Source organism: Apis cerana, linkage group LG1, assembly GCF_029169275.1.
Source record: "Apis cerana isolate GH-2021 linkage group LG1, AcerK_1.0, whole genome shotgun sequence".
NCBI classification, from domain to species: domain Eukaryota; kingdom Metazoa; phylum Arthropoda; class Insecta; order Hymenoptera; family Apidae; genus Apis; species Apis cerana.
The window spans coordinates 10639893-10663529 of record NC_083852.1 but is presented as its reverse complement, the minus strand read 5'-3'; the positions used below and the strand labels follow the sequence as shown (position 1 = coordinate 10663529).

General features: G+C 26.5%; 1 protein-coding gene and 1 long non-coding RNA gene across 8 annotated transcripts; both read left to right on the top strand.

Moving 5' to 3' along the window:
* The first annotated feature begins 875 nt into the window (after positions 1 to 875).
* LOC133665693 (uncharacterized) lies at positions 876 to 2482 on the top strand. 3 transcript variants are annotated; one of them, XR_009828881.1, is made up of 3 exons: positions 876 to 1006; positions 1638 to 1670; positions 1760 to 2482. It is a non-coding gene; the product is annotated as an uncharacterized LOC133665693 (long non-coding RNA). The 3 variants fall into 3 exon arrangements; XR_009828879.1 differs by having other exon boundaries at positions 885 to 1020; XR_009828880.1 differs by having other exon boundaries at positions 885 to 1020; positions 1638 to 2482.
* Positions 2483 to 4853: 2371 nt separating this feature from the next.
* LOC108001785 (uncharacterized) lies at positions 4854 to 23637 on the top strand. 5 transcript variants are annotated; one of them, XR_003698645.2, is made up of 18 exons: positions 4854 to 5364; positions 9800 to 10157; positions 12662 to 12732; positions 15339 to 15436; positions 15533 to 15656; positions 15779 to 16010; positions 16314 to 16844; positions 16916 to 16960; positions 17164 to 17568; positions 18283 to 18723; positions 18852 to 19000; positions 19480 to 19557; positions 19741 to 20083; positions 20339 to 20543; positions 20614 to 20804; positions 21224 to 21396; positions 22062 to 22306; positions 22613 to 22784. XR_003698645.2 is itself a non-coding variant. In XM_028668737.2 (18 exons), exons 2-18 carry the CDS (start codon positions 9983 to 9985, stop codon positions 22620 to 22622), a joined length of 3441 nt encoding a protein of 1146 aa, XP_028524538.2. In that variant the 5' UTR covers positions 4854 to 5364; positions 9800 to 9982; the 3' UTR covers positions 22623 to 23637. The 5 variants fall into 5 exon arrangements, 4 of the variants coding, with proteins under 4 accessions (XP_028524538.2, XP_016918465.2, XP_016918467.2 ...); XM_028668737.2 differs by having other exon boundaries at positions 22062 to 22231; positions 22613 to 23637; XM_017062977.3 differs by lacking the exon at positions 22062 to 22306 and adding an exon at positions 7870 to 8071 and having other exon boundaries at positions 4861 to 5364; positions 22613 to 23637.

The window sequence follows — 23637 nt, the reverse complement described above, 5'->3', positions numbered from 1 at the left end:
ACATATACAAGAGTTCGCACTTCACGTCATTCAGTTGTGCTTGATATTAAATATAATTTTTGTAAAGAAATTTTTGCGGAATAAGTTGATTAGTGATCATTAAGTATCCGCAATTATGTAATATTATTAGTTATTTTGTGATGTGATAATGTGAAGTATTTTTATTCTATTCAATAGTATTCTTGATGAAATTTTATGCTGAATATATAAGAAAATAGCCAGAAATTGTTATTCTGAAAATAAATATATTTGAAAATAAAATAATTTTCTTTTTTAATTAAAAATTATAATATTATATATTATAATTATGCTGATTTTAGAATTATTTAAATTATCTTTCTATATAATGCATGAGAATATGACATTATATAATACATGAATTTGACATTATAATTAGAAAATAGAAGAAAACATTCAAGAATGCACTATAACTCACAATTCAATGCAACAATGATAAAAAGTATTAAAAAAATTGCTAAAAAAAAATATAAAGATTAAACAAAAAAATTAAAATAAAGCATGATTTAAACTAACTATATAAAAGAAAATAACAAAAAATATAATATCAATATTCAATAAATAAAATAATATAATATTAATAAAACTCAAGATTAAACTTAAAAAAAGAAGGATCTAATTTATTTTTACATTGAGAATAGAAGAAAACACAAGTTAAAAAAGCAAAAAAAGAGAAACAATAGTACAATATAAAACTGTTCGTTTTGAAAAGATATATCGAAAATTTCACCTGATTGTCAATGGTTAATTTCTTTATAACAAGAGCATATGAGACACTAAATTGTACGAGTTAATCATACATGATGCAAGTAGGCTGACTTTTGCAAAAACAAACGATCTGTGCGACGATACGATATACCATGTATAATTGGTCAGCATATTGTTAGTAACTCGTGAAATATTCCAACAAATCCGACATACATTCCAATACGGATCTCGGCTACTTACGTTTCACCTTACTGTGGAATGCAGTCACCTTGTAGCAGGTGTACGTCCTCAAAGGTTTCAACTTCATACTTTCCCCAATTTGAATTCAAATGTGTCTCTGTCGTGATAGCAACCAACAAGATCTCAAATTAATCATTTTGATTTTGATCTTTTTCCCTTGTATCATAAAAGAGCTGAAATATTTGATTTAATACTCATACTTTGATTAACATTTATAATTTAAAAATTGTTAATATTTCAATACATGAAATTCTTTGATTATATTTTTTAATTAAATAATTGAGAAATAAGAAGAAAAGATTAATCTCATAATTTTCTAAAATTATTTATCATTTAAAATTAATAATAATATTAAGAATACTTTTATTGTAATTATTATATTTTTTATTTTTTTTCCATCAAAAATATTTAAATTTAAAAAATATATTTATATTATCACGTCATGTATTTATGAAATTAATCATAAAACTATTAAACTTTATTTATATTAATAGATAACGTGTGATAGAAATTGATATATATAATATAACTTTCAATATGAACAATAAATAGGAATAAGTAGGAATAGTGACCTTGAACGGATAAATATTCTATATTATCTATATTTTATATTATTTTACATTTTAATAATATGTAAATATTAATCATTTTTCTTTTATTATAATTAACAGTGAAAATAATAATAATAAAGATAAAAAAAAAAGGTAAAAAAAATATGATTAACGTACAATACTCTAAATTCTAATCATCTAATAGAACATGAAAATAACAGCAGCTGTTCTAAATATTTCAGATGAATATTTGAACTTGCAATATGTAACAAAATAAAATAGAGAAAAAAATTATATAGAATAATTTTGGATTAGATACGCATAAGAATCGAACTAACGGGTCCATGAAGCTCGTTTACGTGACCTCTGAGCGGTCATCCCGAAGTTAAATGCGCGAGAGGCTTTCTCCAAGGATTGGAATGCGGCCTCTCCCTCTGACCAGCTCTCTGATTCGCTTCAAGAACAAGCAAGGAGATACATATGTCGGCCTCCAGATCTGCTCTTTACTGATTTTAATTCCTTCGTAATAACTAAATGCCGGAAAATCAATTTCCATTGGCTTCGAAAAGTCAATTGGCAATATCCATGTTCATATTTTATCTGTCAATAATACAATGTAAGTCGATGTTAAGAGATTGCAAATATTATTGATACAAGATTTTATAAATATATATATATTATAAAAAGATGTGAAGTCATTATCAATATCTCAGGAAAAAATTGATGTTTCTGATATTTCTCTATTAATATATAATGTTGATCTATTAATAAGTATATTGTATTTTTATAAAAATCAGTACTAAAAAATCTATAAAAAAAAGAAATTTTTATAATTTATTGAACATTTGAAATTTATATCTACATCTATAAAACATGATTTTGAGTAGTCATATAAATCATATATCTTTTAAAAATATTGTTGAAGTAATAAATAAAATAAAATTTGGTAATTTAAGATATAGAAATATTATTTTGCTGATGACTTAATTAATCTAAATATTTAAATAATTTGAATATTTTATATATATATATACACAAATGCGATATAATATAATATAATAATAATAATTCAATTATATGGTTAAATAATGATTAAATAGTGAAATGTTACAGATTCCTGAATTTTTGAATTTTAACATTATTTTAAATCTTTAATTGTAAAATTATTTTAGATATCTTGAATTTTCTTAATTTTTTTTAAATCTTTAAAAATTCTTTTTATTTAATATTATTCTTTAATTAATTTTTAAATTTATGAATTTGTTTTTATGTCCTAATTATTAATATTTTGTTGATCTTTTAACATCAGATTAAATTCCTAAATTTTCAAATCCCTAAATTTTTTAAAATTTAATTTGTGAATTTCCAAATCATTTGACTATTAGAATTTGAAGTTCTTAGATTTTAAGTAACTGAAATCTTAAATTTTATATTTTCTTTAAGATCTTGAATCTATGAATTCTATTTTTATTTAAATTTTAAACTTTAAATATTTCATATTCCATAAATTGTCTTTAATATATTTTAATATACTCATATCTTTAATATATACCATTAATGTCTTTTATATTTCTTTATATTTTGTCTTTTTTTTATTTTTTCATATTAAAAAAATTTGATTTTTAAAGTTCTCGATAAAAATCTTGAAATTTTTAAATGTCTTTATGTAGTATTATATAGTATAAAAAAATATTTTTTTACTATATTTGTATATCTAAGAATTTCTTCAATTGCAATTTCCCTAAAAGAATTTACAACTCTTCAAAATGTCGATATCGTTTGGTAACAAACTTTTACCAAGCACAGAATGTAAGACCTGTTTGCCAGTCTGTATGCAGCCTAAGGCGCGAATGAACACCACTCGATCGAGCTGTAGGCTACCGCGTGCCGGAGCTGCTCGCTTTCCATTCCGATCGAGAGGTTTTGCTCTTGCTACAAGTTAAAATGTACAGGCACAGATATAAACACTAGCTAAGTCGTGCTTGTCGGGCACGCTTACTACGCGAGTAAAACCATCTGAATGAAATTAATTTCCGTTTGAAAGATACCCATAGATCTACGATATCGAAATACTATTGATTCCTATGAAGGTTAAATTGCATAAATTTTTCATAATCAGAAACATAAACTTGTAGAATTTCGTGGTTGAAGTTGAGAAATATGTTTTTTCTTTTTCTTTCTTTAAACGAAATTACGTTTTTATTTTATAATTTTCGTAATTATTTTGTTTTATAACACTCTTTACGCTGATAATGAATGAATAGATTATTTTTAAGATTTATATCATATAGATAAACATGTTATGAGTGATATATTACATGTAATATTGTTAATTTTTGTTAACAAGAATTAGAAAGCAGACAAATAAGTTTTAATAATTTGCTAGTTATATTTTTAATTTGTGATAGCATTTAAAATTTCCAAATTTGAACATATATATTCAAAATCACACAATATATTCAGAATTATTTTATCAAAATTATTTTATATTTATTATATTTATATTACATATTATGAAATATGAATATGAAATGAATTATAAATATCAATTAACAGAAATGATAATTACTTAGATATCAATTATATTTAATACTAGACACATATATTTATTCAAATTAAATCTGATGAATAATAAAATATTAATTAAAAATTAAACTTATTTTGAATCACTTTCATCGTAAAAAATTTGAGACAAATCAATAAAGTGATATAATGCTCGTTATAAACCCGCAATATGAGCAATGACTATATTTCTTAATTTTAACTTTAAATTTAGAATAATTAATTGAGAAAAAGAGGAAGTCATACACAAGAAGTTTGAAAATTTTCTTTTAACTAATATAATAAGTATAATAAGTATAAGTATAATAAGTAATAAATATAATAAGTAGCATTAAATTTACATATAGCATTAAATTTATTTATTGTTTATTATTTTTTAAAGCATAATAAAAAATCTTTCATACAAATTTCAAATATTTCTTAAAAAATTATATAAATGATATAAATACATTACAATATTAAGTAAAAAATTATTTTTATTCTGTGAAAAATATTATACTATTTTGATTTTAATTATAAAAGTAAGAAAATAAAAATTAAAGATAAACATATTTTTAATGAAATACGTATCATGTAATATCTTTTATAATTTCGGATAACTAAAATTAAAATAAATAGAATTATTTTTTAATCAAAAAATTTGGAATGTATAATCATTTTAAATATGAGATGTCAAACTGCTATGAGGCACGATTGCGCGGTGAACGAGGTGAAGGAACATAGAGCAGGTATTCAGGCGAGCGAGCAAGCAGCTTTAAAAAAACAGGCAGTTGGTAATATGGCGGGGGACAAACGTAAGAGGCCGTGCGGGAGCGTAAAGTAAGTTTTCGCTCACGGCTGCTTTGCAATGCCAGGCAGTCGAGGTGAGTCGAGTCGAGTCGAGTAGAGCCGAGCCGAACCTCTTGGAATCAGTCTGAGACGTGGCCCCATCGCATCCTTTTCGTTTGTTACGGTATCCTTGTGCGCAGCTACCACCTGTTGAAATCGAACGATCTTACCATGCATCGTCGTAATTCAGTAGCTCGATATATTGAAATGACTACGTTTTGAAGTCACATATTTTAATTATCTAGTGAAACATCGTGATTCATCGATTGCGCGGAAACACGTTTTCTTTTGTTGTGTCTCATTACCAAAAATGGAATCACTTGTATAATTTTGTTTTTTTCTTGGTTAACGATATCATTTCAGAAGTGCTAGTTTAAAATCTATAATCTTGGTGCAATGATTTTGTGTATACACTACTGAAAGATCAACTGGAAGTTTAGCAGAAAATATTCAAGAGGTAGGAAGATAATATTATTGAATCTTTCTTGATGTAGTGAAATAATCGCGGTTCGTTTACCAAACTATTTTACGCAAAAATGTTTTTACGTAAATCTTTGGATCCTTATACAGTATATTCAGTAAAGCTAATAGTGATCAAAGGAAGAGGTTATAGAGTTTATTGATGTGTATGATCGTTGAAAGAAGTTGAAAATGAAGTATGCTTCTTGACAATTATATAAGATGAAAATTAAAACAATTCGAAGAGAACTAATGTTATACGAAAGATGATCCCAAGACAATTCGATCGACTAGTAATGGTTGGTTTAAAAAGTTATCGATAACCGTTCGATCGATTCACTGCAAAGAATGTTTTGTTTTCTTCCCTTTTTTTTTTATCGATGCGCGCTTCCTGTATCATCCTATTTATATTCTCTGCATATCCTCAGGTAATATCGCGGTATGGCGTAACAGCTCATTATACGTAGAATGTTGGTGAGAGGAAGTTTAATGGCATCAACGTCATTGGCGTTCCTCGCCTCTTCGTTTTTCTTAATTATCTTTGAAGAAATTGCATCTTTCATATCTGCATAATTCTGCATTGTAAGCTCATTCGTTCATCCTCCTACACCTTGATTATGCATATTCATCTTATTCTAATCTCTTTATTATTATTTATGTGTGTATTTCTTAATGGAATTTTAATATTCTTTTAATACTAGATGAAATTTTTTTTTCATTGCATTTCTTTCTTGAAATTTGTTGTTCCGTTCTATCGCGCCACTTTTATCGTGCGTTGGATCGCGTAATATGCTCCCAAGTGAAAACGCGATTAAACAGTGAGAACAAAACGAAAACTGAATGAAATGAATGTCTGCTGAAATTGTGGTTTGTTTTCTACGACATATCAAAGAGAATAACGACATTGCCTATATATAATTCCATAGTTTCGCCTATTTGTATGATTGCACCGCGAATTTTCTTTCTTTGCTATTCAGAGAGAAATTTCTCAATGAGAACGATCAGTTAATAATACTTAGAAACATTATCATTTTCATAATTCAAGAAATAGTCCTCCTATACTCTATTGTTTTGCTTTATGTTGAAGACATAAGTTTGAATATTCTTTTGATTTTTTCATTGTTTTTTTTTCTTTATTTGCGTGTACTATACTGACAGAGATGATGACATTAGTTTATCTTGACATATTATTTTGAACAAATAATTGATGGTTTACTTACAAACAAGTGTAAATTAATGTTAAAATATTTATATTATTTATAATTTTTTATACATATTTTTTTTAAATGTTTTTATTATCTTAGAAAGAACATAGTGAAATAGCAAGATTATGTAGAAACATAAAATGTAAACAGAAGAATCCGAGAAAGTTTAGCTGTGCAACTTATTAACTGCGTAGTTATCTAGTTAGAAAAGTACGATGTTTATTATGATTTTTAACAAAAATGTAATTCAAATTCCAAATTTGTAATTTTAAATTTTTCATATTTTAAAATTTGAAATATCATAATCATTATTTTTAATATTTAGTTTATATATTGGTATAAATACATATATTTAAATTTGTATAAACTTAAAAATACTGTTTTAATCTATATCCGATATGATTACTGATTTTCAATTAATATCTTTTCTTTTGTTTCTTTTTCAAGTTTCGTGAAAATAAAAAAACAGTAGAAATGTTTTCTCAAGTTACATATCGACTGATGGCATTTAGAGGACAAATAACTAAACGAACAGCTTTTATTCTTAAGGATAATCAGTATTATTTACTAGTATTTCAAGTTTAGTATTGAAATTTTTAATCATGGAAATATTTTCTATGAAGACATTTTTCATATTTTGTCTCTTTTCTTATTTTTAATTTATATGGTTCAATTTTTATTTTTTATTTGATTTTCTACACAAGTCCAAATTGACACAAAATGAATCATTCATACCAATTGAAATCATTTTATCGTTAATTAATTTTTCTTTCATTATGACATGTATTATTTTTCTAGTAACTTGTCAGATTCATATTTGATTTTATTGTCATTCAATGTTCAAAATGTCAAATATATTATTCAATATATACACATAATTATAATTAAATTTATTATAATTTAATATATATTATATTAATATATGTTGAAAATCTTTTTAAAAAAATATGGTATTTGAATATATTTTTACTAGCTATGCATATTAGCAATTAAAAAGTTTACATTTACAAATAAGATTGTAAACATCACGTGATAATAAGTGAATAATAAATTCCAAGATTTTTTAGTAATGTATAGTTCATGCGCAAATACTATAAAACTATACAACACTATAAAACGGCATCCATATTTACAAAAAAAAACGAATGGAATGTTAGAATGCGCAAGTTGTGTGCACGAATGCGATTAGCATATCTCAAAGATCGCAGAAACTTTTGACTTTTTGGAATTACTGAAAAAATTTTAAAAAAATCTGTCGATGAAATAACTTCTATTTTTATAAACATTGAAATTCGTAGATACCGGATCTGAAATATAAAAAATGAAAATTGGATTCATCAAACAACGGGACGCGTATACCCAATGCAATGTGATTTCGTAATGACCGTGAGTTGTTTAAAAACAAGTCGAAGAGCGTTTCATGTTGGAAAGTGGCTTATAGTTCAAGATTCTGGAGAATGTCAAGTTTCTACAAGATGAGAAAAAATATCCTATACACAAGTAATTATTTATATATATCTTTCCACTTTCTTTGAGCTTTCTTTCATCTTTTTTTTCTTAAACATCGTATTCTTTCCAGTACTATCCAATATTCATCTGTGTGAGTGAATTGTACATTTTAGATAGGGCTGCGTATATCGATGAGGCTATACTGAGGTCATTCTGAGACCGCGTTGAGGCCATATTGAGATTCCTCAGAAGGAGATCCGCTCCCAAGTGTTGCAATATGCGGTGCATAGAAAGACTGTTGTCGCAATCATTCACGAATATATTAATTTTCATTGGTTTACACGTGCTCAATAGTTTTATCTATTTCGTTATTTTGCATATGATCAATATAAATAACTCAATTATTTAACTTTTAATATTATATTAATATTATTCTCTTTGATGATAATTCAATGGATTATAAATATATAAATTATTTTATCTAATTTTATTAAAATAATTTATTATTCGAAGGGAAATAAACAAAAAGTTATTATTAAATACTTTTTGATAACAGTAATTTTTTTTTACTTTCTATAAGTTGAAAGCATTTTCATAGTATATTACTTTTATTTTTTTTTAATTGTTTCTTGTTTTTATTTTATAGTTTAATTTTATAGTTTAATTAAATATATAATAATATAATAATAATATTAAAGGAAAGTTATTTTAGTGTTAGTTATTTTAGTTTCGTGCATTTGTACTCGATGGATCACTGTAATTAATTAATTTTTATCATTTATCTCGATGTTTACATTCCTCGTTTCTATCGCTTCATTTTTTATGAATTGCTATTTACACTTCATATTTATATATATTATATATAATTTCTTACAATTTTTAGCGACACACTTATTTTGTTTTTATCATTTATCTTTGTTTATTTTATATGCATTCTTTCCAAGTGGAAAAAAAGAGATAGAGTTATATATCATATAAATTTGATTAAAAAGTCATTGTTTTTTTCTATTAATAGTTACATTTACGATTCTGCAAATCACGATTTAAAAAAAAGTCTTAACAAAGAAAATAACATTCGATTGATCAATTTAACCTCGCAGTTGATTGTTAATTTTTATTATTATACTATTCTAAATGAAGTTAATACATTTTTGTATGATGATGAATGATATGAAAGAAAATTCTACTTCGAAGTTAATTAACAATCGAAATTTATGTTCTCCATTTATAATAATGTAATTGATATTAGCAAATTTTTATATACTTCTGTAAAATTATTTGTTTTAATATTTTATTTAGCTTATTGAATTCCTAAAACATTTTGATATTTTGACATTTGATGTTTGTAAATTGGAAAATTTTATCAAAAATGTTAATTATTAATTAAAAATATTGATAAGTTTGCCATATTTAAAAAACATATATTCAGAATATATATTTTAATATCTTCTCTAATAAATTTTTAGCGACACATTTATGATTGATTTGTATAAAATTTTATTTTATATATTCGTATAATAATTATTTGTATAATAATTCGATATTGACCAATTAAATTGCCGAAGAACGAGTTTGTATTCAAAAACTGGCTTCGGCTTCTTACGTATGTAGTTGCACATGGTTGTTACCATAAGAGGATCTAACTTTCAGCGTTGTCTAGTGTTGCAAAGAAAAACAATCGATAAAAAAATTCATTGGAATGTTCTTACTTATTGGTAAAAGTGAAACGTTACTTGTAAAACGAGCTAAGAAATTTCTTTTTTTTTTTCTTTCTTCCAGATTATTAGCTTCTAAGAAGGGAGAAATTAATTAATGAGGGGTGTCCATGCCGAGTGTTAAGAAAAATCAACTGGATGATCTTAGGAGTGCGAGAAGAAAATTCTCAGAGGGACCAGTTGTGTGGAATACAACGAAAGTTATTATATAGTCGAGGCTGTAAAAGTGACACGTTCGTGTTTGAAAATGTCATCAAGTACATGTACCATGATAATGTCAGGACTGATTCTATTGGTATTAGCAATAGTATCGTTCAAGGAAGTGCAAGGACACGTTGCCTTGACTTTTCCAAGAGCGAGGAAGTATGACTTGGATTTTTTGGACAATGCTAGAACACCTGGCCCATGCGGAATGCCTCGTGGTAAGTATTATCTTTTATTAATCTTTATTTTAAATTTCCTGAGTATATTTATTTAAAAATGGATGATAAAAGTTACAGGATACAATTTGTAATGATAATCTAGAAAAAAATAATATAAAGTAATAGTATAAAGTTTGTTTGTTTTTGAAATAATAATATTATGATAAATTTTAATCCTCTTGAGATTAATATTGTAAATTAATATATTATTAAAATAATATTATTAAAATATTATTAAAACAATATGTATAGTATGATGTAGATTGGTACTAATTTATTAAGATTTTAAAATTAATTAGCCAATATTCTTCACTCTTCAAATAGTTGAAAAATATTCTTTTTTCACAATAAAATTTATCTACTATTCCTTTTTTGCATTAAAAGCTAAGATTGTTACAAAATGAATCACATTTTTATAATATATAATGTGCATTTAACACACACATACACACACATTTAAGGAAGAATCTTCTTCATGATATATCATACATAAAAAAATCGTTACATCAATGATATAATTATTAGTTTATAATATAATTACTGCATGAATTTTTATTTAATTAGGAAATTTATATCTTTCTTTGAAATTGAAATGTTAGATAAATATAAAAAAATAATCATAAAATAACAACGAAATCATTCAATGTTTTTTTCCAAATTAAATTTATTTATTTTAATAAAACAAACCAAAAAGAAACATAATATATCCTTGAATTTATAATATATAAAACGAATTAATAAAATTTGAAATGATGTATTATATAAAGAAATACAAATAATAATAATTATTGTTATAAGTGTACAGAATATTTTTATATAAGTTAATACTTTTTTGTTTTAAATAATTTTTAAATAAAAAATTTTTTAGCTAATTTTTTTTATATTTCATTTTCATATTCAATTTTAATATAATATTTTAATTATTGATGTCAAATTTTTTATAATTGTCAGCATTCAAAGTATACGATACTCAAATAATAATTGAATAATAATAATAATAGAACAATCTAGAGAAAATTGATGACAAAATAAAATTATATATATTACGTATAATACATGATTTAAAAATCGAAAATTATACGCGAAATTTTCGTGATTGTAGTTATGGGGGATGAGTAGAAAGGGTGTTCTATGGGAAAACGACATTAACACGAAGATACGTCCCATTGGGAATAGTTCGCTAGTCCGATTCGAAGTAACTTTCACCGACTCGCATGAAGGAAACTCGAACCTTGGCTACTCAGCTATTACCTTCCATGTCTTGCCTCAACACTGTACTTATATATTATATACCCTTTTTGCGAATTCTCATATTCATAGCAAATATATGAACTTTAGGTGTGAATCATCGTTACCATAATAAAATGACACTTTGTTTAATAAATATATATTATAAAAAAATATATATTGTAACTTGAGAAAATTACTATTCAGTTTTTTATATTCATGAAATTACAAATATAGAAAGTTGCTAATATTAATGTTAATTATAATAAAATTAATTATAATTAAAATAGTATTACACATATATAAAAAATTCTTGTGATAAATCATTTTGTAATTTAAATTAATTTAAATTATGCAAGACTTTCAAATAAAATAAAAAGGAAGTGAGAAAGAAAGTAATTCTTTCAAATAAGAATTTTTTTTATTTAATTAAACTTTCTATAATTCGATTATCCTATATAATATGAATATTACAAAAAAATTGAAAATATCGATTTTAATGATTTTGATATATTATTCTTAATAGGAAAGTTTGGTATAGGAAATAAAACTTGTCCAAATATTCATTTTTATCATTTCAAATCAAAAATATAATTTCGTATGTTATAATGCATTTTAAGTTCTTTTATATTTTTTAAAATTAGTATTATATCATGTTTATATTTTTATCATGATTTAATAAATACGAATTGATTTGTTTTGTGTAAAAGCTTTCTTTTTTAAAAAGATGAGGGAAAAGATAGTACTCTGTAAAAGGCAAGATTGATTGTGGAACGCGAGTTTGTCCATCCGCTTCCGGAAATTAATTGTACATTTCGATTATTTCCGGTATTACTTTCGATTATTTCCGGAAATCCACTCTTGATAAGATAATATCATAGATCATTATTTTAGTTTCAGTTGAATTGAAAATGTGATGAACATCATGAATTACATTAAAATGTTTTTCATAATGTTTAAAATGATTCTGACATATATAATTATAATTGGTTTTCATTTATATTAAATTTTTTGTAATTTTTCTTTGATTTCTTGTGATTGATTTCATGAAAGAAATTATATCATAAGAATTTACATATTATTATATTATATGTATATAAATTATTATGTTTCGTTATAATAAATATTAATATTTTTTATATTTAGCACCTAAGCTAAATCTTGATAAGTTTGAGAAATTACAAGCTTCCGTTTCTCGACATAATTCAATGTTTTGAACAATGAAAATTATATAGAATAATTGCAGTATTGCATAATAGATTTATTTTTTGTTGCAGGTGATATTAAAACTACTTTATTATCTGGAAGTAATTTCAACGTCACATGGCATCTAGCTTATCCTCATCGAGTGAGTTTCATTTTTCTTTGCATTTTAATTTATTTTAATTAACTAAATACACAACAAAAATACTATTGATATATAATTTTTATTTAATTAATTTTTTAATTAATTTATGAATTTTAAATGATATTTGAATTTTATTGAATTTTAATAATCACAAAAAAGAATAAGAATCACGAAAAGAAAACTGTAAGATAGTTATTTAAGGCAAATAATTAAATAATTTCTGTACATAGTTTTCTGTACATAATCAAATACGCGCTTAATATCTTAAGATGTATACTGCGCATGCGTTATAGCGCATAAGAAATCTAAACACGTACGGTTGTTTAAAAAAGAAAGAAAAAAGAAATATATGAACAGTTACGTGAGAGTTAGATATTATATCGAATTTCATTATATTTCACATTATTCCAACTTTCTCTAATATGAAACTTTCTGTATTCGTCTTTCAACTGATTGTATTTCTTATAATTAATGATTTGCGTATCGTGACCAAAGAATTTGGCACATACGTAATCGATTTGTTAATTGTTTTTTATATAACTAGAACATGATCATCAATTATATCTACAATTAGCACTCAATAAAGTTTATAGTTATTTAATTAATATAATTTTTAAAATGTGATCATGACTTATACCTGGAAACTACATGGGAACAATTATGAAACATTTCATAACGATTTTTCTTATTGTATTTTGAAGATCCAAAAGCTATATGAGATACTGAAAGATTAATGATATCATTATAAATTACATGGAATAAATATATAAAATAATTAAATTCGCATAATAAGACAAAAATTTCGTAACAAAATCGATCACTCATTTTTGTGTATCATCATAATTGACGACATTATTAATCAACCAACCATTCAGATTTTTATCTTGTTATTATTCTTAATACGAAATCTTTTTATTTATCGTATAGGTATCTTCTTATGTAGATAAATTTAAACTCTAAAGATAAATTCATATGTCCAACTTTTTCAGATTTTGATTAAGAAAAATTACAGTAAATAAAAACACAGTAACAGAAAAAGCTTAGTTCATAAGCTGAACGTAATGATCGAGTGGCGCAATTAGACATTCGTATTCTTCGCGACGCGTTTAACGAACGCCTAAGTCATCGTAAAAGACATCACGAATTTGTCCGCACGTGGTCTATATGAAAGGGAAAGAAGAGACTGGTTGAGGGCGGCCTATGCTTGCACGTCGTTGCTCAAGGTGATGTTTGTTGAATAATTCACAAGCTGAGTATACGTTCAAAATGCTTCGTGTATACCTTTTGTAGATAGGTAGGTCGGAAAGGTAGTAAGAGATATAAGTTGCTTTGCATATGAACGCGTACGCGAGAGAGAAGCTTATTTGAATCGAATTCATCGGTATGTCGGGTACCGTAACTCGTAACTCGACTATCGTTAATGACTCGAATCAAAGCCAAAGTTTTAGAATCCATTACTGAAACGATCGAGCTGTATACAGAAATAAATTGAATACTATTATAAGAAAAATATATGATATCAAAAAATAATAAGAAATTTATAGAAAAAAATTTTATGTATTTTATGTATTTTACATATTTTTATTTGATTGTAAAAATTATATTAAGATATACTATTAAAAAAACATTTTTGTATGAATTATATTTCAAATTTATACATATACACATACAAATTCCTTTGTATGAATTAAAAAGGAATTTTTATAGAAAATAACAAATATTTTTGATTTATTAGTGAATAAATATATATTTTAAACATTATATTTTAAAGAATATCTCAAAAATAATTAATATCAATAAATATTTTTGATATTAATTATTAAAATTCGAAGTGTAATATAAATAAAAAAATAAACAAATAATAATTTTACAAATTTATATAAAACATTATTAAAATATTATTAAATAATATTGGTAAAATATTATCGATAGAGTTTTTAGGTTATGACGATCTAAAGAATGCGGTTAATAATTAGAAAACATGGCACGTAGTAGAAAACTCAATGTTGCTCTTGAGCAAGGGTTAACTAGTAACGGTTCTTTACCTCAAATCTTTATACAAGTGTCAGATTGACATCAGTAATCATTAAATTAACGCTTATTTCATTATGTTGTTGTCTATTATTGATCTTGTGTAATGACATTTCTCTCTATTTCTCATTTGAAATTTCGTAAACTAATATTTTCGTAACGGCATGTAACTATGTACAATCTTCCTTTTTTTTTTTAATCAATCTAATAGAAATTCAGTTTTTATGTTATGAATAAACTGTGTATTTGATAATTAATTGATGTCTTAATGCCTTCTTAATTATTTCTTACTTTCAATGCAAGCATAGCAAAAGAAATTCATTCATTGAAACTAAAATGATATTAATTTATTAAAATTTATTTAATTTATTTAAATTTTCAAATGTAAAATAAACAAATTAAATTTAATGTTATTGAATGTACATATAATGTATAATATAAATTTTTTATTAAATTTTATCTATTTATCACAAAAAAATTTTATAATCAATTCTAAAATATCTAGTTTTGAATATATTTACTTATTAGATATTTAAAAATTCATGATTTAATAATTACAATAATTACCTTTTTAGGGTGGATTTCGGCTGCAAATCTTGGATGCTCTTGATAGACCATTAATTGATTTAACTCCTGTGACGAAAAATAGTGAATTCGTTGAAGATGATGCTACGTGAGTGCTATTCTTTTTTTATATTTACTTCTATATCTTTTTCTTTTTCTATTTCTCTTTAATTTTTATATTTAAAAATGAATCATTGATTTTTAGGGCACAGAATTATGCCGTGCAATTACCTCAAAATTTCACTTGTACAGATTGCACAATTCGGCTTCTTCGAGAAGCTGAGGAATGGGGTTCAAGTTATAGATTTTGGTCTTGTGCAGATATTGATGTAAGAATTCAATAAAAGCCAAAAAAAATTATCAAAATATAAAATATATAATATAATTTTATATAAACATAAAATAATTTTTTCATTATAATGTATTCATTTTGAAATATTAATTCCGTTAGATCATTGATAGAAAGACATATAGAGAAGATTGCAGCGGTCATGGTCGATATCTATTAGGTCGTTGTAGATGTGATCGGCTATATCATGGTATAAGGTGTGAATTTAAGGAGGAATGTCTGGACGATTCAGACTGTGGTATTCAGGGCACGTGCATTAACAATGGCGGCACAACCGCACCCACCAAGCATTGCTACTGCAACATTGGTTGGTTCGGACCGGGTTGTGCAAAAAGTAAGAGTTTTTTTTAATGTTTTAACAACAATTATATATATATAAATACTTTAAAAAGTTATATATATAAAATTATATATTTATAAAGTTATATACATTTATATATAATATTATATATATATTAAAGTATTATATTATATTTTTAATATTATTTATATTATATTTTTTAAATTATTTACATCATTTTGTTAAAAAACAAAACGCTATTCAATTCTTAAAATCACCAAGATAAATAAATTTATAAAATAAATAAAAAAATGACATTAATATCTCTATTATTATTAATAATAAGTATTTTTTTAGGATCTCCAATTAAAACCATAGATGTAGAATTGGATATTTATACTATGAAGAAGTTTTCTGACAATTTTACTTTTTATTGGCGTATATTAAAAGAAAGTAAAGAACTCGAGGGTATTATGGTAGTAAATGGTACAAATTGGGTCGGTATTGGATGGCGACCAAGTAATTTGATGCCAATTTGTCGTTCTTTCCCTAATATTCAAGAACATCCAAAAGGTGAACCTCTTCCACGGCCAGAACCAAAAGCAGAACCAGAACCGAAAACTGAACCTAAACCAGAATCTGAACCAGAATCTAAATCTGAACCTGAGCCTGAACCTAAATCTGAACCCGAACCCGAACCTGAACCTGAACCAGAACCAGAACCAGAACCTGAACCTGAACCTGAACCTGAATCTGGAACTGAAAGATCTGGTACCAGAAGAAGATCAGCTAAAGTTCATGATATTGTTTCTTTGACTTCAACTTTCCAACCTGATACTGATGTCACAGTGCAAACCAGTGTGACATATCGTGTCAGTACAAAACAAGGTGAACATTAAGTTAATTAGATTATATAATCATTTTCGTGACATTAAATAATATTCATGCGTCATATATAGGACGCAAGAAAAGATCACCAGAATCCACAGGAGTTTCTGCAAACGGTATGTACTGATACTATTATAGATAGATCAAGATATTCTTGCTATTCATATGTTCATTGTAGTAATCTGTAGAATGCTTCCCAGAAAAAATAGTAGAATATTTGGTATTCCTTTTTTTTATTTGAAACACTACGCACAAGGTGGTGGTCCGTAAACAATAAGCAGTAGTTAGTTGGCACGACGATCGATGCTTTCTTGCACAGGGGAATTCATCGCCGAGCCGAGCACTGTTGACAACACGAACATTACGTCTGAACCTATATCAGAACCAGAACCTAAATCCGAGCCTGAACCTAGTCCAGAATTAGAGCCGAAATTTAAACTGAAATCAACTTCAGTGTCTGAATCAATATTTGAACAAGAATTCAAATCTAAACCTACTTCTGAGCCCGAACCTAAATCCGAACCAGAACCTAGCTCTGAACCCGAACCCAAATCCGAACCAGAACCGGAGCCGAAATCTGAACCAGAACCAAAGTCCGAACCGGAACCCAGTTCCGAACCAGAGCCAAAGTCTGAACAGGAACCTAAGTCAGAACCGGAACCAAGTTCTGAACCGACTTCGGAACCAGAACCAATTTCGAGTCTCAAATCGAGCGCAACGAAAGGTAAAAACAAGCTAAGAGAGCAAGATAATTCAATCGCTTGTCTCTTTTTATACTGCACGAGCTTTATGTTTTATAAGTTGACGTTTAATTCATATTACAAAAAACTTTTTGATGTCATATTGTTGTTGAAATTCAAATTCAACTTAAAAATTTTTTCTTTTGATAATTTGCAATTCGTGTTCTATTTAATATATAATAAAAATAATTAGATTAAGAAAGTCAAGTTAGTTTGAATATTTCTGGATACATATAAATTTTTCGTCAACTTAATTGATAAAAATTAGAAATGCTAAATAATAAACTATAGATAAAAAATATTTAATCAATAATAGTTTCTGTACTATAAATAAATAATTTAAATTAATAACATTTACACATTCAGTAGCATTGATACTAATACATTATATACATAATCTAAACTATATGAGATAATAATATTTATATTGATTTATATTTATTTTATATAAGCTTTCATATAATGTTTCAATTACTTGGTATAATAAATACTTTTAAAATACTTTAAAAAATAGTATAAAGTAAACTTTTACTAATGCTAAATATTTTGTGATGTAAATTTAAAAATATTGCAATAGAAAACTTTTTTTCATCATCATAATCATAAATTATCATTTATTATTTCATTTTATTATATATATATTAGAAACTATTGAAATCTGTAAGTCGTTTTGATCTAATATGATATTTCAATCAAAGCTATCCTACCTGAAACGCACAAGTATACGCCAAAACACGATTTCAACCCTATGGACTGCACAGACATTATAATAGGATCAGCACGAGGTAATAGTCACAGAATTGGTGACTATTATACTAGAGATAGATCTACACCAAGAAAAGACGAATATTGGGGTGGAAGAGATACATTAACTGCTGCAATGGGCTTTGAACGCAATGGTGTTACAACGATACTTTTTAGAAGAAAATTGGCAACAAATGAACCAACTGATTATGAAATTATTGATGGTAATATGCAAGTGATATGGGCTAAAGGACAAGAATCTGGAAAATATATTCATCATCCACCAAGTGGCATTGAAAAAGCCAAAGTTAGTGTAAAAGACTTTTACAAGGCTGATGAACTTAAATATCATGGACATGGAGAACAAAGAGGAACAGTGACGCTTAATTTCTTTGGTAGGTGAATAAAAATATATATTTATTTTTTAATTAATGAATTGATTTAAATTGTTGTTAATGAATTCACACCATAATTATCTTAAACTACATTTCATATTAATTAATGGTATTATTAATATTTTCAGATGAAAAGAAGAAACAAGAAATGATAAGTGAAGATGGTGTATCAATGCCAATTTCAAATTGTAGCGGTGAATGGCATTATCCGAAACATTGTTCACCTATAAATGGTACATGTGAATATTCTATTCAATGGACATATAAAGGACGAAAGGTAATATTTTATACAAGAAATAGATCTTTATATATAAGATGTTGGATTATCTATAAACTGAAAATTCTTGAAATAATTTCAAAATTTTCCTTTGCAAAAACTTTTGTTACGGTTTTGTTAATGAGTTATTAATAAAAAATACTGGTCAATCATGAAGCGCGTAATCTACAATCTTGAGTCACGACAGTACATACTGCCAATCGAACTAATCGAAATAAGTTTAAACTAAATATATGTCAAAGAAAATGTATTGAATGTAATAAATAATTTTTTATTAATAAAAAATTATATCGATTTACGAACAACGAATATATAAATATAACATTTAACATATTTTCTTTTAGATATATTGCTTAACAAAGACATAATAAAAATTCTTGCAAAAGAAAATGCTATTTATTTCAAAAATTAATTTATTAATGTTCTAATATTTTTGAAACATTCTTATATGTCAATAATTATTAAATATGTTTTCATAGGATCAATTATCATTTGTTATTTCCACAACTAATACAAACGTTTGGACTGGTGTTGGATTCTCTGATGATGATAAAATGGTATGTATTAATCAAATTATAAATATATATTTATAAATTATAAATATAATTCAAATTTTAATTGACCATTTAATTTTAATGAATTTCCATTACATTCTAATTTCTTCTATTTTATAATAAAAATAAATTTTGCTTGTGAAATTCAATTATTTTTTAATCGGTAGTTTTTTTTTTTTTTATTAGTCACAAACAGATGCAATATTGGGTTGGGTTGATGAAAAGTCGGGTCGAGCTTTTCTCATGGACACTTGGATCAGTGGATATAATGCTCCGTTGCTCGATCCATCTCAAGATATTTATAATACGGGCGGTAGTAAAGTGGATGGTGTAACGACACTCAAATTCTCAAGGAAACGAATAACAAAGGACAATAGAGATCTTTCTTTCACAGATGATCACTGCTTATATATGATGTATCCAGTCAAGGGTGGTATTTTCAATGCTGTCAGCAAGAAGATACGTAAACACGATGCCGTACCTATTGTCTCTGCTGAAAGAATATGCATAAAATCTTGTGGTCTTGAAGGTTTTTTTTTTATACTATACTATAAACAGAATGTATATACAATCTTAGATACAATTTTATGATATTCTTGGAAAGTTTATTTTTTTATTATTTTAGAGTTTATATGTTTATTAATTTATTACTTTACATATAAAATAATTCCAAATGAACTATTTTAATTAATTTAGTAAATTGAAATATCTTAGAGTTTTTAAAAATGAAAATAGAAAAGATATAAATTATAGTTATATTATTAAAAATTTTTCATTTTAACAGAATTTGAAGATCTTACGACACCAACACCTCCAAGGCTATATTATGATGTGGAAGTAAAACTCATAAATTTGGGTGATGGTTTTATAGCGCCTATTCCGGGTAGTTCAGATTTTGAAGTTATTTCAAATACGATATCCGATAGTTTTGGTCCAGTTTTTAACAAATTACCAGGCTATTATCAAATTCGTCTCGTTGAGTTACAAAAGTGCGTTATCAAACAATATATATAGTTTAATTCTGAATATATTATTTAATGTTTTATTTATAATGTCTAGGGATGATGAGCAAAATGGTGTTATTGCACGCATGGATCTGATCTTAGATAAAAATGAAATCAAAGGTAGATCGTTGAAACCTATAGATACCAGCGCAGCTGCAGAAAAAGCACTAAAAGAAGCTCTCATTACTGGAAAAGTCGGTGCATTAAATGTAGATCCACAATATTTGTTTATTAGAGCTCCTCGAGGTAAATGAAACTTTTTAATATTTTTAATTTTCAAAATATAAATATTTAGTTTTTCATTTTTAAGACTTATAGCAATCATTGACAAATTACAATTAAAATTATATTTAAATAGTTAAATTACATTTTATAATAATTAAATTATATTTTAATAGCATCTAAATTTTAATCTTTCATCTTAAGCAATAAGTTACATTGATTAAGTTTTTAAATAATATTGCATTTAATTTAATATTTTTTCATCTCAATAATTAACGAAATTATAAAATTTCTCATAATAAAATTAAAATATTTTCATTAGTAATAAGCTAACAATTCATATATATTTCTAATCCGACATAATATGAATAATCATAGTAATAAGTGTAAATATTATATTATATATAATCAATACAATTGAATATTTTTTGTTTGGTTGCTAGTAAATGATGTAGGTGGAGGAGATGCAAATGAAGAATCATCAATCACATCGAATCTATTTCTTGATTCGACAAAACTATATATCGTTGTTGGATGTGTTGCTGCCTTGCTTGCTCTTGTTCTATTGCAAGCAAGCTGTACTCTTTATAGGTCTTCGAGGAGACGAGCAACGAAGGTATTATATATTATTTATCACTTTATATATTTAAACGTTTTTTTCCTCTTTTTTTATATATTCTTCGTTTCTCTATTTTCTGTTTATGTTACCTCTAATTACCTCTTTCTCTTTGTATTGTGTGTGCATCTAACTCTTTTTGTAAGCGTATTAGCGCTGTGGTATGGTTTAGAGCAATGCTAGTTTTCAAGCTGTGTCTATTAAAAGTAAACCCGCTTACTACTTTAATTTTTAGATTTATTAGTAGAATTTTCCAGAATTGTATTCCCGGTAAAAATTACTTATTTCTTAGAATTCTGTTAATTAGTTCAGAAATAGACGTATTTTTCAAAAATATTATTACATCCAATATGTGAAATAGATATAATATAATTTTTGTAACTTTTGTAACTTTTAATCTTTGTAACTTTTTAAATTTATGTGCATTCCTAAATATAATTTAGATATTTTTTTTTAAGTATGTAGAAATATATAGTAGAAATCTCGATTTAAAAAAAATCTTTTTTTTTTCTTCTCATCATAGTTGAAATACTAGAAGAATTAGAAGAATTAACGTCACTTTAGATTGAACTTTCACTATTACTCTACTCTTATGAATTCGAAACGATTTTCTGCTTCGCTTGTGTTGCATGATCCGCTCTCTTCTCAACCATCATGGTGTAAAGAGGGTGTACTCGCTGCCTCTGGCTTCTTGTGACGCGCCCAACCCGATTCATCGTACGAACGCGACGCGGTATCATCGAAAAAACGGCGATCATCATCATCATCACCATCATCATCTTCGGCATCATCATCAACACGCTCCATATGAAATGCATCGTCCTAATCCCAGCTGGTAGAACTTCACACTTTGTACACGATTGACGCGCTAATTATTATTCGTCGTACGCTTGTTTGCCCACTAATCCAGGTATTTCTTACACTGGCAATCTTTTCTATCTTTCTCCATTTCTCTTTTCTTTTTTTGCTTTCGCTTTTTATTGTTTTTTTTCTTTTCTAATTCTTTTACTATGCTTACCAAAAAAGTGTAAATGTAAATAGTAGAAATAAGAAATTCACAAAAACTATATTAGAAATGAACATATCACTTTTAAGTTTCATCCTTTTGCTTCATAAATAAATTTGTATAAGCTTAAATATATGTTCAAATTTATATAAATAGTAAATGTTACTTGCAATGATGATGCGATAGTCATAATGTTAATAATTATTTCAGGATCGTTTGATCGCCAATAACGCTTGGAAGGACTACGCTTCAGGTGCGAACACAAATTTTGCTTTCGAGGCGTTCGAGACAGAAGAAAAAGCTCCACCACCGCCAGTTTCCAGTTTACCTCGTCATAGAGAAATGACTGGAAACGGAATCGGCACGGATACTGTAGAAGGCCCTAATAGGATAATAGGGCCACGAGCGACGTATAGTTTGCCACGTGCACCGGGTTCGAGGCACACAGCACCCATTCAACCTGGTTATTATACACAAGATCGCAGGGATCATTATCAACGATCGAAGAATAATATGCACAATTTAACAGGCGGTGGTGTATCCACTCAACCGAATCAGCCTGATTTTTATTTCATGCCCAGTCAACGTAAATACAGTGGTGAAGTTGTGCGCGTGTATGTGGATTATGGAAGTCAGGCGCCGAAATAATTGAAGAAAGCATATTAGAATTTAAAAAAACGAACGATAAGAAAATGCATCAGTGACAGTGCTGCCCTCTTTTCAGCCTTTCCTCGTTCATAAATCCAAAGCGGACGATTAATATATCTCGCTTCAGTGAAGCGACATTGTACATAAAACGTGTTTAGTGGACCTGGAGAAAACGAGACTTCGAAACGAGCCCTTTCCTCCGGTGCTTCTTTAAATATTTTTTTTCCTTTTTTTTTTTTTTTTTTTTATTTGACGGATCGTTGTTCTATTACTTTTTCCCGTTGTCGTATTTGCTCGATTACATACGAGCGTCGAACGGGGGCAACACGCACGGTTTCGTTTAAAGGAATTACGTAGAAGTGGCGCTTACGACCAAAGAGTTATCGATAAGGCGCACTCGGTGCGCGGTTCTGTACAAAAGCGCGTGAAGAAACACACAACACAATATCACTGTAATTCTCGATGCGTATCCCGATACGTGTGGAATGTATCCAAATTCGTGCGTCATTACAGCAATATTTTACATGTATTTACGAGCAAGCATGGATGTTTGAGCAATAAAACGTTTGTACATTTTTCTAATTGAA

Excerpts from the sequence above, each read along its gene's own strand:
- LOC108001785 (XM_017062976.3), top strand. The coding sequence starts at position 9,983 with ATGTCATCAAGTACATGTACCATGATAATGTCAGGACTGATTCTATTG. Across the intron at positions 10,158-12,661 it reads CCCATGCGGAATGCCTCGTG|GTGATATTAAAACTACTTTA; the intron begins GTAAGTATTATC and ends TTTTTGTTGCAG. Across the intron at positions 19,001-19,479 it reads GGACATATAAAGGACGAAAG|GATCAATTATCATTTGTTAT; the intron begins GTAATATTTTAT and ends ATGTTTTCATAG.